Genomic DNA, 14,376 nt, shown 5'->3' with positions numbered 1-14,376 from the left:
GGTGGTTGACATAAGCCTGAAAAAAGTTTTTTTTTTTTTTATTCAAATATTAGGCATACAAAATATTGAGTTGTGTTGTACTGACTCTTGAATTTCCAAAAATATATGTGGTCTTTTAAATTTTGCATTGCAAATAATTGGATTTATTCACCAATGTTGCATTCGTGCCTAAAATTGTCATATGGTGTGACCGTTATTCTATATAAAGTGAAAATGGGATATACTCTCCCTAAGTAACTAACTTCACCATAAATCTTTATCATTACTATCTTAAGATTTCATTTTTTTTGTGTGTGCAGATTCGTTCGATTTTGAATTATTTTTTTAAATCATAATGCAAAGTAAGACATCTCTCCTCAGCCTTTCCAGATATTTTAGATTAATTATGTTATACCCCGTTATAAATCTATCAAAATGCTTGTGACTCTTGCTGATATGGTTTTTCTTGTGTTCTGTTTACTTTTTTATGATTTATAACAAAAAAAGACTATTTATAGTGACAATTCTGAATGTCACACCAAATGCTTTAGTGTCACACTATACGATGAACAGCAGCATACCACATTTGTCAATGCAAAACAGTGTATTTTATATGCATTCAACATCCAACTACTTAAATCCAGTTAACATTAATAAGAATAAAAATCAAACATACTAACATCGTTTTAAAACTTTTAAAATGTTATTTAAGAAACTCAGAAATATGAGTAAATCAACCATCTCACGTCAAGAACATGAACATTTTAAAATTAGAAGAGAGTGTGTGTTGTAACAACAATTATAATTGTTAAATAGTAAAAATATTATCAATCTACAATTAGTCAAATGTTGGAGACATTTCAAATGATATCAAACATGTATAGTGTTGTATGATAATTGTTCACATTAAACCATATAGATTTTTGGGCGAATTTCAGGTTGTTTCAACATCTAGAGAGAAGAGATTGGGGAAGAGGGGTGAAGGGAATGAGATTTAAATTAAGACAATACTGAGGTGATCGGATTTGGACTGACAGTGTACAAGTGTTTATGACCGTATGAAATTTATGAGGCTATGATATATAGATATATAATATATAGCATATATAATGAAAACAAGACAGGGCCCAAAATGGACCCTTGTGGAACCCCACTGGTGATAGGTCCTTTTACCTACAATTACCAATTAAAACGATTACCAATCTTCACTGTAAAATATCTTTGCTCCAATCAGATATCAAATCTGACACAAATCTGGATATGAAGATTTGCGATACTCAGTATGGACAGTTAATAATTTAGATCAGATTCCAATCCCTATAGAAGGTGTCTGTTCTGTGTGAACTGGCATGATCTCTTTACTTTTTCCTCCTTTCCCCCAGGACCTCCTCTCTCCTTGCATGGTCAGCATTGGGTTTTTCCCTGTATTTTTGTGTTCTCTCTTTACTTGACATTTCTGCCTGACACAGACAAAAAAATTGCATCTTTTAAAGGGTTAGTTCACCCAAAAATGAAAATGTCATTAATGACTCACCCTCATGTCGTTCCAAGCCTGACCTCCGTTCATCTTCGGAACACAGTTTAAGATATTTTAGATTTAGTCCGAGAGCTTTCTGTCCCTCCATTGAAAATGTATGTACGGTATACTGTCCTTGTCCATTGAGTCATTAATGACATAATTTTAATTTTTGGGTGAACTAACCCTTTAATATGCAAAGCATGGCAAACATGGTGAAACATGGTTAAATTAAGTATAAAATCGAAAAGGGAATACATTAATTGTATGGGTAATTTAATGTTCACCATTAAATTCATTCAATATGTTTTGAATATTTATTTATTTATCATTAAAAAGGTGTATGTAATATTGTGTGACAAATATATCATATAGTGTTACTTGGAAAACTGGTCACACCATATGATACAGTGTCACACCACATGATGTTTTATTCAGTTCAAGCTAATCTCTTGGTTAACTAAAAACATCTAGCTTATACTTCGCATGTAAATTGCCACATGGTAGCAATGATTTTTAAGAATTAATAAGTAAAATTTGTAAAAAAAAAAAAAAAAGTGTCATTTTTTGGTAAATAAAAAAAGAGACAAAACATTGACCACTAGTGAGCATATCAGATACAGAACTTTTTAATTAAAAATTAAGAAGTCAGAATTCACCTCTTGAACTTCCAAACCACTCCAGAGATGACATCGCAACTTTCTGGTTGAGTGTGGACCTCTTCATCATAATGATGTCCAAATTATTGCCCGTTCAAAATATAGATTGCAGTGTCAGACCATATGACGCCCATTTTACGGACAAAATGTATTTGGCCAGAACTTGCTTTAAAATCATGCACAGACATCAACACTTTCTGAGTCCATTAAAAATGCCTAATTCTGTTACTTAAACTGTAAATCTACCGTACCAATTATTTATACTTTGCTGAGATATATTGTCATATTATGGTCACGCATAGCCCTGACAGTCACACCACATGACAATTTTGATGTTTAGATAAAAATTTGAAGTAGAGGTCTTTATACACCAACTACAGCTATGGTATGCTGTAATAATATCTTGTCAGAGGAACAACATAAAGGTAGTATATTTTTATTAGTATATGACATCATGGACATGTAAAATTGCATGTCATGTCATCCACCCAGGTACAGACAGAGGTTGTACAGCCGAGTTGTGTAACTGGAGGTGTTGGGAGGAAACGAGTGAGAGAAAACGAGAGCGAGTGGGCCGGGGTGGGAGCGAAACAGAGAATAAGGGGAGAGTGGGTGGGAAAGGCCTCCGGTTGTCATGGAAACTGGGAGGTATATCAGCTGGCTCATTTTCCCTCTCCCGATCCCGCCCACCTCTCTCTCAGTCTCTCTATGGTTCTCCACCTTGCTACCTCGCTGCATCCCCACCCTTCATCTACTCCACCTTTCTCGTTGTTGTTTTCCATTGCTCAAACCTAAAGAAATCCCGTAAAGATGTGTCGCTGAAGTCAGGTGAACGACATCCATAAGTGACCCAATTATCACTAGCGCTGTGCGGGATGATAATTGAGTGTGTTCAATATCTATTAGCAGTTGTAGGGAACGGTCTCGGCCTGAGGCGGCGAGTGAGTGTTGTGATAAAGACAAGCCTTGTGGCTGTCATTATCAAAACGAATTGTGTTTGATCTGTGTGATGTTTTTACTATTTCATATTAGTTATACGTTTGGATTGCGTTAACCAGAAGCAGACACAAATGTAAACTAATTGTGAGAAACACACAACACATCATACGGGTTCTTCACAAATCAACATTGCTAACAAACTGCTTACAAAACATTTGAGATATATATATATATTAAACAGACAACTTCACAGGGACATTTGGGTTAAGGTCCCAAGTGTAATAATAATTATGGTGTGTATATGACCAAAATCTAAAATGATTTATACCAGGAATTTTTGGTATCATGTTAACTGTATACAAACCGTTATTTTTGCAGGAAATTTTTCATATATAACATACATAACCAGAGTTTTTTATTTCTTTTTTTATTTAGCGACTTAAAGCAACACTATGGAACTTTTCAACCTTCATAATATATCTCCAAGACCCTTGTGATGGTACATCGACTTACAATAGGTTAAATGACACGTCTGCCATAGCCTGACGTGGTCTGTATCGCTTTTACTCGCACTATGTAACTTCGGGTTTCGGGTAGTAACCCGAGCACAAAAAGAACTACAAAATTCGACTGTTTTACGGCATACGTCACTTCCCCCACCACTTCCTCAAAATTGTCTGTGGCCATTGCAGACATCCCAAGTGTATACCGTCTCCCTGATGCCCGCAAATTAGTTCAAATCTGCCGGAATCTAGAGTGCGCATGCGAGACAGAACATACTGCGCGCATAACATACATAGCGCGAGCACGGCAGAGAGGGAGAGAGCGAGAGACCTTGCGAGTGTGCCTCACGAAAGCTAGTCAACCCGCCACCCCCCCCCCCCCGTCAACAATCCAGTCACCAAGATATACCTCCCTGAAATGATTTCTTGCAGGTTGGGATGTCTGCCATTGTTGATTCCAAAGCCGGTGCTGGATAAACAGCGAGCGTGCGCGTGTGACAGTAGGCTGCGGTAGGCTAAATTATTTACGACAGCGGTAATGGACAATTCTGCTTCCAACCTGTAGGGCGACCGCTGAGGAAAAGTTCCTTGGTGTTGCTTTAAAAACAGCAATATATTCTGAATATCAGACAGAGTTAGATAAGCCACGTTTGAGGCCATTATGAAACACCTGATACAAGCATAGTTAGTCACACACTCCATATTAATGTGCCAAGTTGCAACATAACTGGCAACAGTAAACAACTGGTTACACAGGTTACACTATGGCGCAGTATGGCATGACATGTCAAAACAAAATTGTGTATATTGTGTCCATAAGTTACACACTTTCAAGTGTATGCTATCATTTTTTTCAGATTGTCATATTTTTTAAAATCTCGCCGTGGATATACTGCAATATAAACAAATCAAAAAACAATAACAGCCAACTTTTAACATATCAGGGACACACAAAGATCCAAAGTGAACCGAGTAGTCCAGTGAGAAAGTATTGAAAGCATATGAACGAGGACAGAGGAGGAACTGCTTATGGTAAAGGCTGGCAGTGCAGAGAACATTGATCCATGTTTCTCACAGTGTAGAAAAGCAGAACAAACTGGTAGAGCAAAAGAGAGACTGAAACTGTAAACATGAGTTTCTGGTGAAAAATGCTTCCGTTTAATATTGTTAGGAATGATGAACTGATGGCAGTATGACCCTCTGCTGACCTTACTGATGACCATTAATGGGGAAATTGGCCATTAATTATATTCCCAAGGCAGTGCACCAAATTTACATTCCACCGCAGAAAGGAGAGAGTAAAAAGCTGTTTCGGTTACAAATCAATTATCAGTTGTCTAGCATGTTAAAGCAACTATTTGCATTCCTGTCTCAGAAAATGAAGTTGTTTGTAGGGCTGGAACGACGCGGCAACGTAATTAATTATGTCGATTAAGTAAATTAGTCGGTTTGCATGAAATGCGTTGATTCGTCGAGATAATTATGTTCCCCAATGATGGCGGCTCCAGGGCATGCTAAAAATCAGCCGTTATTACAAAAATATCGAGCACCATCTAAACTTTAGAAAAGTTTAGATTCTAAAGTGTGAATTTTTTTTACATACAGCATTGGGGGGGTTTTTTCGAGCTGCAGTGGCTACGCGGCTCAAACTTACTCTCTGCAACTGGACACAAAGCATAAAACGCTGTTGTTGTTGAAATATCTAAAGAACGCGCTTCGATTGGACTAATTTATTTAATTACGCACTGTCGGTCATGGCAAAACTTCGCGGTTTTATGGATACCGCCGCCATGTTCGACACTGTTGCTATGGTTAACGCTATGGTAAGTTAGAATGTGGTTGTGACTTCAGCTGTTGGATCATACAGCTGAATAAATATATATTAAAGCAGCTATTTTAATCTCCTGAATGAGCAAAACATTTCAGGATTTACACTTGTAAGCAGTTACTGCTGTAAACCCCAAAAATTGACTGAACGCATCCATAGTAAACACCTTTCCTAACTAGGCCTGCAATAAACCTTGTCTTTTGTGATAAACAACATAATTAGGTAAAAGTCCATACATAAAATAGTTACGTTTATTATTTATTGGTAAATTATTGGTTATCATTTATCAGTAAATTAACCGAAGGTTTAAACAATTATTCAGAAAAAAAAATTATAGATTAACTAGGAGGGGGGGGAAATCATTCGATTATTCGATTAATCGAAACAAAACAATCAAAAGATTAATCGATTAAAAAAAAAAAAAAAAATTCCAGCCCTAGTTGTATGTATTAATAACCCTTTTTTTATATATATAAAAACAGCAAAAGTTACAAAAAACAGCAGTAGACAGGGGCAGCCACTACTACTAAAGTTCAAAGACAGGATGATGGTGTCAAAATTAGGTCCACAAAGGATGACAAAAAGAAAGGTATCCATTCAAATAGTAGAGTAGCTTTACAACAACACAAAAGAGAGAATCAAAGTAACTGTGTGTACTGAAACCAACCAACCAACCAACATCAGATAATGAGGAACTGAAACAGGGCATATACTGTATACACAAGATAAACTCAATATCAAACAGGTGTGAGAACTTCATCAAAAACCATAGTAACTAATGATGAGCGAGAACATGGGAACAAAGACAAGCAAACTAAAAGTCCAATATGAAACGAAACAAAAACAAAGGCAAACCATGACAGTTGGTGTCGCACTATGCCAAGTTTTTTAGGCATAAAAAACAAAGCTGCACCACCAAATAGGCTCATTAATCTCAGTAGTCTAACTGAAACAAATGTCATTCTATTCTGCTAGTTGAGACCATTTCAACAATATGACAAGTCTATCTGTTATATGTACTAGGATTTTACATTTTCATGTAAAGCAGTTATTTTTAGAGCACTTCTAAAATTCAGCAAATGTGAAGTGTTGATCATATTCTCTATTATCACTATAAAAGCCAAGCTTCTAAGCTTTGAAACAGCACATTTTGTGTTGGTTAAGCAAGTAGTTGTTAAGTAACATGATAACTTAGAAGCGCCTCCTGCTTCGAATTTAAGAGGTTATGGTTAACGTTTAATGGATTAATTGATCATTAAAGGGTTAGTTCACCCAAAAATGAAAATGCTGTCATTAATTACTCACCCTCATGTCGTTCCAAACCCGTAAGACCTTCGTTCATCTTCAGAACACAAATGAAGATATTTTTGATGAAATCCGTTGACCCCTCAATAAGCAGGATCATCATTGCAACTTTCAAGGCCCAGGAAGGTAGTAAAGTCATCATTAAAATAGTCTTATGTGACTACAGTGGTTCAAATGTAATGTTACAAATAGTGCTGTCAAACGATTATAATATTTAATCGCGATTAAATCGCATTGATGTCATAGTTAACTCGCGATTAATCGCAAAAAATCGCACATTTTTATCTATTCTAAATGTCTCTTGATTTGTTTTTGTCCCATTATTTTTTTCTCATTTTAATGCTCTTATCAACATGGAAAAGTGGATCGGCTTGCTCTGTGCAAATGTTTTTTTTTATTGAAAACAACATTGGCATATACTGTGTTCAATTTCACACTAACATTCTCACTTGGAGCAAATAATCTCTCACACAAATGTAACACTGTCCATCAATAAAAGGGTGAAAGAAATACTGACGAGTACTGATATTGACGAGGGGGCGGAGAATTCGCATCAGCTGTGTGTGTGTGTGTGTGTGTGTGTGTGTGTGCTTGGCTATCATCAATTCAGTGGTATTTCAGACTGGACGTGCTGCGATGATGATAGCTTAGTTCACAACGACAAAACACACAGATCACTTTGGTATTGTCAATGGAACCATTTGGCAACTTTTTAAAAGTAAACTTTCCATTCAGAATCTTATTGGCATCCATTTCGACGTCTCGCGCTCGTCATCCACTCAAAACGTTACGTTAACCTACTATTTGGCTAGCACGCAAGCCTAAACAAGTGTGTGCGGCGTGCTAGTTCTTTTGTTTCCGGTCTAGCTAGATCCGCTTGCGCTTTGGTCGACGAAGCAACAAAACGTCAACAAAATGTGTTTCATAGCGCAGCGCCGCGCATGCCGCGTCCTGTTGCAAAAGCATGTGAAAAAAACTACAAAGTTTGCTAGGCCAAAAAGACCGTTAATCGCGCGATTAAAAAATTGACGCCTATAAAATGGGTTTGCAATAACGCCGTTAATAACACATTTAACTAACAGCCCTAGTTATAAAGCGACGAGAATACTTTGTACGCAAAAAAAAAAAACTACTTTATTCAACAATCTTTTCTCTTCCACGTAATTTTCCTACTCTGTTGACGTAGTGTAAACAGTGCAGCGCTTCCGAGTTCTACGCCAGAAAGCCGGCTCTCTATTGGCTAGCTCCCGTTTCAGCATCACACGCATGTGTCGTGGTACTCACGTGACCAGCGTCGGCCAATAGTGAGGCGACGCCCTGGTGTAGAACCCGGAAGCGCTGCACTTTGTTTACTGTGCGAATAGCATAGGAGATCTGACACATAAGAGAAGAAATTGTTGAATGAAGCCGTTATTTTTGTTTGTTTTTGCTCACAAAAAGTATTCTCGTTGCTTCATTACATTTGAACCAGTGTAGTCACATGGACTATTTTAACGATGTCTTTACTACCTTTCTGGGCCTTGAAAGTTGCAGTGCCGTTGCGGTCTATGGAGGGATCAGAAAGCAAAAATATCTTCATTTGTTTTCCGAAGATGAACGAAGTTCTTCCGGGTTTGGAACGACATTTTTGGGTGAACTAACCCTTTAATTTAAACAACAATCGGTTATGGGAATTTAAGTAAATTGACATCCCTAACTCCCAAAAACAATACTACCCGCCCTGGGCCTCACCAGCCTACCGGGTTACAATATTATGCTGTTTACAGAGATTTATTTGATATACAAACGGTTATGTGTTTGTGCACAAGACTACCTGAAATACCTGGCAACCGACTGCAAGCCACTAACTTCCCTTTCACAACTGCATGGCGTATCAGATAGCGCATGTGAAATGGACAACAGATCTTAACGGAAGCTACAAGGTACTTTTTGCCCAAACTGAAAAACTCAATCAAGATCAGCAGCTGACTTGGACTTTTCCCCATTGGATTTTTTCCCCAGATGTTTCACCAGTGCCAAAGCTGTTCTATAATAAACACTGGTAGTGAGTCGAGTCTTTATGAAGTGCTGGCTGGGTAAAAGCGCATTAGACACAGAGAAGGCTGTGTGTGTGTGTGTGTGTGTGTGTGTGTGTGTGTGTGTGTGTATATATGTGTGTGTGAAGAGTATGTGGATAAAAGGGTGTGGAGCACATCTTTTTGCATGAGTGCTCCCATTAGTTCCAGAGTGAGCGTGTGCATGTCGGGCATGTATGGCGTATGTGGATGTGAGCATGTCTGTACCCCTGCAGGTATGTGGTGTTCCGTGTGTGTCTTACGGCTTAAGGAGTGTATTGTGCGGGAGTGGGAGTGTTGTGAGGGGGTGGGGTAGTGTGTCAGTGTGTGTGTTCAGGCGGAGGGGTATTGGGGAGGCTACATCACAGTCGTTCCAACTCCCGCCAGAGCTTCGTTGCCATGACTACAGTAGAACGGAAGCCTCCCTCAATATATCCTATTATGGCTTTGGCGAGACTTGGAAGAAAAGGACAGATATGATAGAAGGACAGAAATAGAAAGAAACCACCAAAAAGTGGAGGGTAAGAGTAAAATATTAACTGGCATGTAAAAATATTACGTAATGCTTCCTTATGTGGAGCTTTGGTCTATAAGATACCACAGAGCAGGGAATGCCAGTTAATGATCATTCTTTAATTTCCTCATGCTCTCTTGTATATTTAGTAATGGAAGACTTTCCAAGTTCCCAAACATTGTTCTAAGAAATACTGATAGGTGGAGCTGTATTTAGGTCTTTCCTACTCTCTTGCTAGTCTATGGTATGCATTTCGGCTTCATTTTGAACGCAAAACAGGAAGTGCTTTACAAAAACACAAATTTCAATTTGATTTGTTGACTTCGCACAATTTCCTGGAGTCAGGGTGCACGGGTTTGTATTGGTCTACAGGGAAAACAAAGTTGTGTTATGTTGCAAGGCAGCTAGTGTGAGCTTTTCCGAGAAAGTCAAGAGTTAAAGTTTGCAAGGTTAATGGTAGAAAGTAAACATCACACAAAAATCTATGGCTGGTCATCTTGCATCTCAGTCAGACAGCACCTTCCTGTCTAATTTAGTGGTTCTTCACCAGGTGAATTGTGCGATTTATTTTAGTTTTTGATTGGACAAAACGTTTTTGGTCTGTTTTCCCAGAAGAGAAAAACTATTTTTCAAAGCATATATAAAAAAGACGCCTAAAAGCTAGATTTAAAAATATATATATATATTGCCCTATATATATTGTCTAAATGCATACATATCATTGATTTTATTGTGAATGAATCATTTATGCATGTTTAATTTTTTTATCTTTTTATTTTACCACATAATTTTTTATAAAAAGAAATAAGGTGAAACAACTTCCCTCTAGTGACGTATACTGGACTTCTCCAATTATTTAGTCCGCATAACCTTTTATCCCCCGAACCTCCTTTCCGACAATTGATTCCATGCTTGCATTCAGATCCGTCTCAATAGGGATGTTTATTTCGTTTTTTTATACCAATGCTCCTAAACCGATCATTAACCGACAAGATTTTGTTAAATTAGAATTAAATTAAATAAGTATGGATAAGAGTCTGTGACCCATTAAAAAAATACCAAAATTTGTTTTTCAGAGCATGAGGATTTAAACATTGTCACATCATGCACCTGGAGCACTTCTGTGAATTCATATTGATGTAAAAGGAATAAATATGTGAAAAAATAAATAAATAATAATAATAATAATAATAATAATAATAATAATAATAATATATATATATATATATATATATATATATATATATATATATATATATATATATATATATATATATATATAATGTACACACAGACATATATATATATATATACATTATATTATTATACATATATTATTATACAAATATATTTTACTTAAAGGGATCATGAACTGCATTTTATTTTTATAATGTCATCATTATATGATGCAGATCATTATGATCATTTTTAATTTTTGGGTGAACAATTCCTTTAACTGATAGCATTAATCAGTCTGTCGCTTAACAGTTCACCAGTTAATTATGCGCATCCCTAGCCTCCATCCAATCAACAACCGATAGATAGAACCCCACCCTACTTTTTTTCTTTTTTTATGATCCGTTTCACTCGTATTTCAGAAATCTTCCATTTCATTGTGACTTCAACTACTCAATGTACAAATCATATAATCCAGACAATCATTATGTAAAACTAATATTAAATGCATTTGTAGCATAAAGTAAACATTGGCCTAACATTTAGATTATGCCCTGGCCTTATCTTGAGAGAGGAGATCCAAGTTCTCCCAGTCTTGAGGAACCCTGAGGACCACTGACTTCATTCTCACAACACTGCAACCACACCCCTTTCCAATAACTCTAGGCTTCATACTCCCAGGACTCTCCCACTAGGAAGTTCAAACCCTGCACACATACATACACCAAATTACAAAGGCTCACTCACCACCATACACTCCACCTCCTCTGGCTCAGACTTGATTTGTATGGATGGCATCTCCTCAACAGGCTCAGAAGTGGCTGCAGTGGATTTCTTCGGACTCGTCTGACACTGCAAATGAAAAACAGAGAACACTTAAGGGCTAATCAGAGCATTGAGATGTAGTTTTACCAACAGTCTGAGAAGTTAGCAGAATGCTAACCTCTGAACAGATTTGTAAAAACCTACAATTTGCTTGAACAAAATTACCTAAGTTATCCAAAAAGAAAGAAAAGTTAGCAGGAGGTCGCAGAGGCTACAGAGAGATGGAATCCACTATCCTCAACAGACTGATGTGAGAAGAGTTAGAAGATAGTTACTCTCTCTTAAGCTAAAGTTAGTTGGGGGAGGAGGATACAGAGACATCAAGGAACAAAAGAGATGATTGGAACTCAAGTACAGGTCAATCAGATGTGGGGGGATGTCTGAAAATGGAGGGAGAATCACAGAAATGGGAAGACCTCAAGGAAGAGAAAGGCAAAAAAAAATGGTTCTAAAGGTTAAAGAGATGGTTCTAAAGACTGACCAGCTGGAGAAAGACAAGATGAGAGAAAGAACAACTGAACAAGCAGGGAGGAGTAGTCAGCAATCCTGTGTCGCCTCCCTCTTCGAGCAGAGCAGTCACACCCAGTTCTTTCAGACCGAATAGCAAGGGAAAGAGGCCTGTCTCACAGAGTAGAGCAGCGGTATTAGTGGAGAGAGAGGGAGAATGTGGTAATGCTTAGGCATGGGGGTGGGAGTGGGGGTCATGTGACCCAGCTGCAGTGGATTCCACAAAGAGGTGTGGCCCCCCATAAGCTGGGGTGTGGCCGTCCTCAATCTGCCCCTCCTCTCAACCTGGCACAGACAAACAGCAAACACGTGCACGGTGAACAAAATGTCTTCTGATGGCTAATGTTGTCTGAGATAGCTGGAAAACAGATGCTTCATTCAAACTGAATGAGAGCAGAATGTCTGTAAACAGGGTCCAAAAAGTAATCACTAAGTGGCTTTGGTGAGTAAATAAAATTGTGGTACTCGCACCTGGCCAGTGACTTTAATTGGCACATTTAAGACAAATGTTATGAATAATAGGCTGTCCTTTGCTGAAGTAAACTAGAACCACAACGAAAGGGGACATTTTTTTTAAGATTAATCCTAAATAAATACACAGTACATTTTCTATTATTTCTAATTAGGCACTGAATAATGTACCCATACAAAGTTGTCTCGGCCAATGAAATCGGTTTGGTGTCCAAGGGGAATGGGTCTCTGCAGGGGATAGGATCTTGCACAACACATCTTTCCATCCATCAAGGAGTGTTTGGTCTGAAGAAAGTTAAAGACCCTTGTCTTGGAGATTTTATCATCAATTTATTTGTCAATTTATCAAATTATCAATTTATCAAGGTTTTCTTTTTTTTAAACTCCTTTTGAACAATAAATATTCCTCATATAGAGCCACCAAGATAAAAATATTATATGTCTTAATTTTTTTTTGTTTTAGTTGCAGCTAGACTAGATGACGGAGAATGGCTCATCTCAAGAGTCACAATGAGCTGCACTGTCACAAATATGCAAGGAAGAACACAGCTAAATAATACCAATGTCAACAATCCCAAAGGATAAAAATATTTGTAAAAAATAATGTAAAAACAATTGCATGGCCAGTAAGTTGTTGCCAATGCTATTCTATTGGCAAAAAGTAGCTTTTGGATACTGTCTGCAAGTTATACACACACAAGACTGGCTCCGGCAATATAAAAGTATGTGAGCACTTCAATGATTGAGAGTAGTACTCGTCCACTGGCAAACCCTTTGGAGAGATGATGATGTATATCGGTGAGGAAGCATTACCAGAGTATGTGTGCGTATGTAAATCCTCCCCAGGGAGCTTGTGCTGAGGGTAGTTCCAGGAATAAAAGAGGGTGGGGTGGGTGTGACCCCAGTCCCTCTATACCCCAGCAGGAAGTTATGGAGAGAGGAGGGGGCTCGCATTACTGAGAGAGGGAACATCAAGGATTAGAGAGAGGAAAGCACAAAGTAGAGGATAGCAGAGGCAGAGAATCAAGCTAAAAAACTGAAAGAACGAAAAAGATGTGAAGAAGCGAGAGAATGAATGGGGGTGGAGGGGGAGAGGAAGAGAGAACCATCACAATCTGGGTCATGGCGTTCTCCCTCACTCAGTTGCTCCCAAGCCCCCGTGGCAAACCAGTCCCCGCCTCAGTGCAGCGTGGGTAGAGTGGCCGTCTGGGACTGCATTGCTCACCACACACACCCTTTTGTCCACCCCTCCTTCTCCAAAGAAAGTCATTCTTTAGTACTCATATTTAGGATTTATTGGCTTTCTTGAACAACTATAGAAATTCTACCTTAAACAATCCTCATCGTCTTAAAGCCCCCCCCCCCCCCCCTGTGGTGAAAATCAAGCTTTTACTGTTGTTTATATGTCTATGTGGTGTTTTTAAAATTCCTTAAGACAAACCATGTGCAAATTCATAAGTCAACACCATTGCTTTAAAAGGAGAAAATTGCTGAGTATTTTCTCCTTAAAACTACAAACGTGTGATAGTCAATGAGGGGATCTCTGAGCTGGTACGAGTGAGTGGAGGTGGGGCTATTTTGCATATTCATATACTAAATGAGGCAAGGGTGCAGAGTAACATTCAGTCTTTTTTAAGGCATGAAAGGGAAAATTCAAGGGGAAAAAAACGTTTAAGTATGTCATTTTGGTGATCAAAGACAAGTTTTAAGGGATACAATAATTGACTACAGTTGGACTTTAAGCATTTTAAAAGGAAGTGCTGAAACTTGGTTGGGTGTAGAGGTAACCTATAATCTACATGGTATAAAACAGTTGTTGTTGAAGAAACAGTTAGCAGCACATACCCAGCCCTAGTGCCATGGAACATTATATCTCTTGGGCACTTCATAAAAATATCAGGAGCTTCCAAACCTTGAATCCCAGTTCTCCAAACTTGACCATCAACTGAGGCATGTCAGAGGATCTAAGGTCAGCAGAACCTTATTATAAACCCTATTTCTCGTTGAGAATGAAGAATCTGATAACAGAAAACCATGAGACTTACTAGGACCAAAAGGGGCTGGTCCTAGCATGAGGCCCTGAGAAGGAAGTTAAAGGAC

The 14,376-nt window shown here is 38.1% G+C and overlaps 2 protein-coding genes across 4 annotated transcripts in view; both read right to left on the bottom strand.

The window, feature by feature from the left end:
• pou4f4 (POU class 4 homeobox 4) overlaps positions 1-14,376 on the bottom strand; it is a 171,106-nt gene that overhangs the window by 126,540 nt on the left and 30,190 nt on the right. The gene's annotated exons all lie outside the window — the stretch shown is intronic.
• klf8 (Kruppel like factor 8) overlaps positions 1-14,376 on the bottom strand; it is a 42,787-nt gene that overhangs the window by 13,275 nt on the left and 15,136 nt on the right. For all 3 annotated transcript variants that reach the window (XM_056262276.1, XM_056262277.1, XM_056262278.1), the window contains exon 2: positions 11,221-11,325. In XM_056262276.1, coding sequence (XP_056118251.1) covers positions 11,221-11,325 — 105 coding nt within the window. The remainder of the gene's footprint in view (positions 1-11,220; positions 11,326-14,376) is intronic.

The sequence above is a fragment of the Rhinichthys klamathensis genome, unplaced genomic scaffold, assembly GCF_029890125.1.
Source record: "Rhinichthys klamathensis goyatoka isolate OS25496 unplaced genomic scaffold, OSU_Roscu_1.1 h1tg000191l_1, whole genome shotgun sequence".
Classification (NCBI taxonomy): domain Eukaryota; kingdom Metazoa; phylum Chordata; class Actinopteri; order Cypriniformes; family Leuciscidae; genus Rhinichthys; species Rhinichthys klamathensis.
The sequence above is the reverse complement of the archived record's forward strand: the minus strand, read 5'-3'. Positions and strand labels throughout refer to the sequence as shown.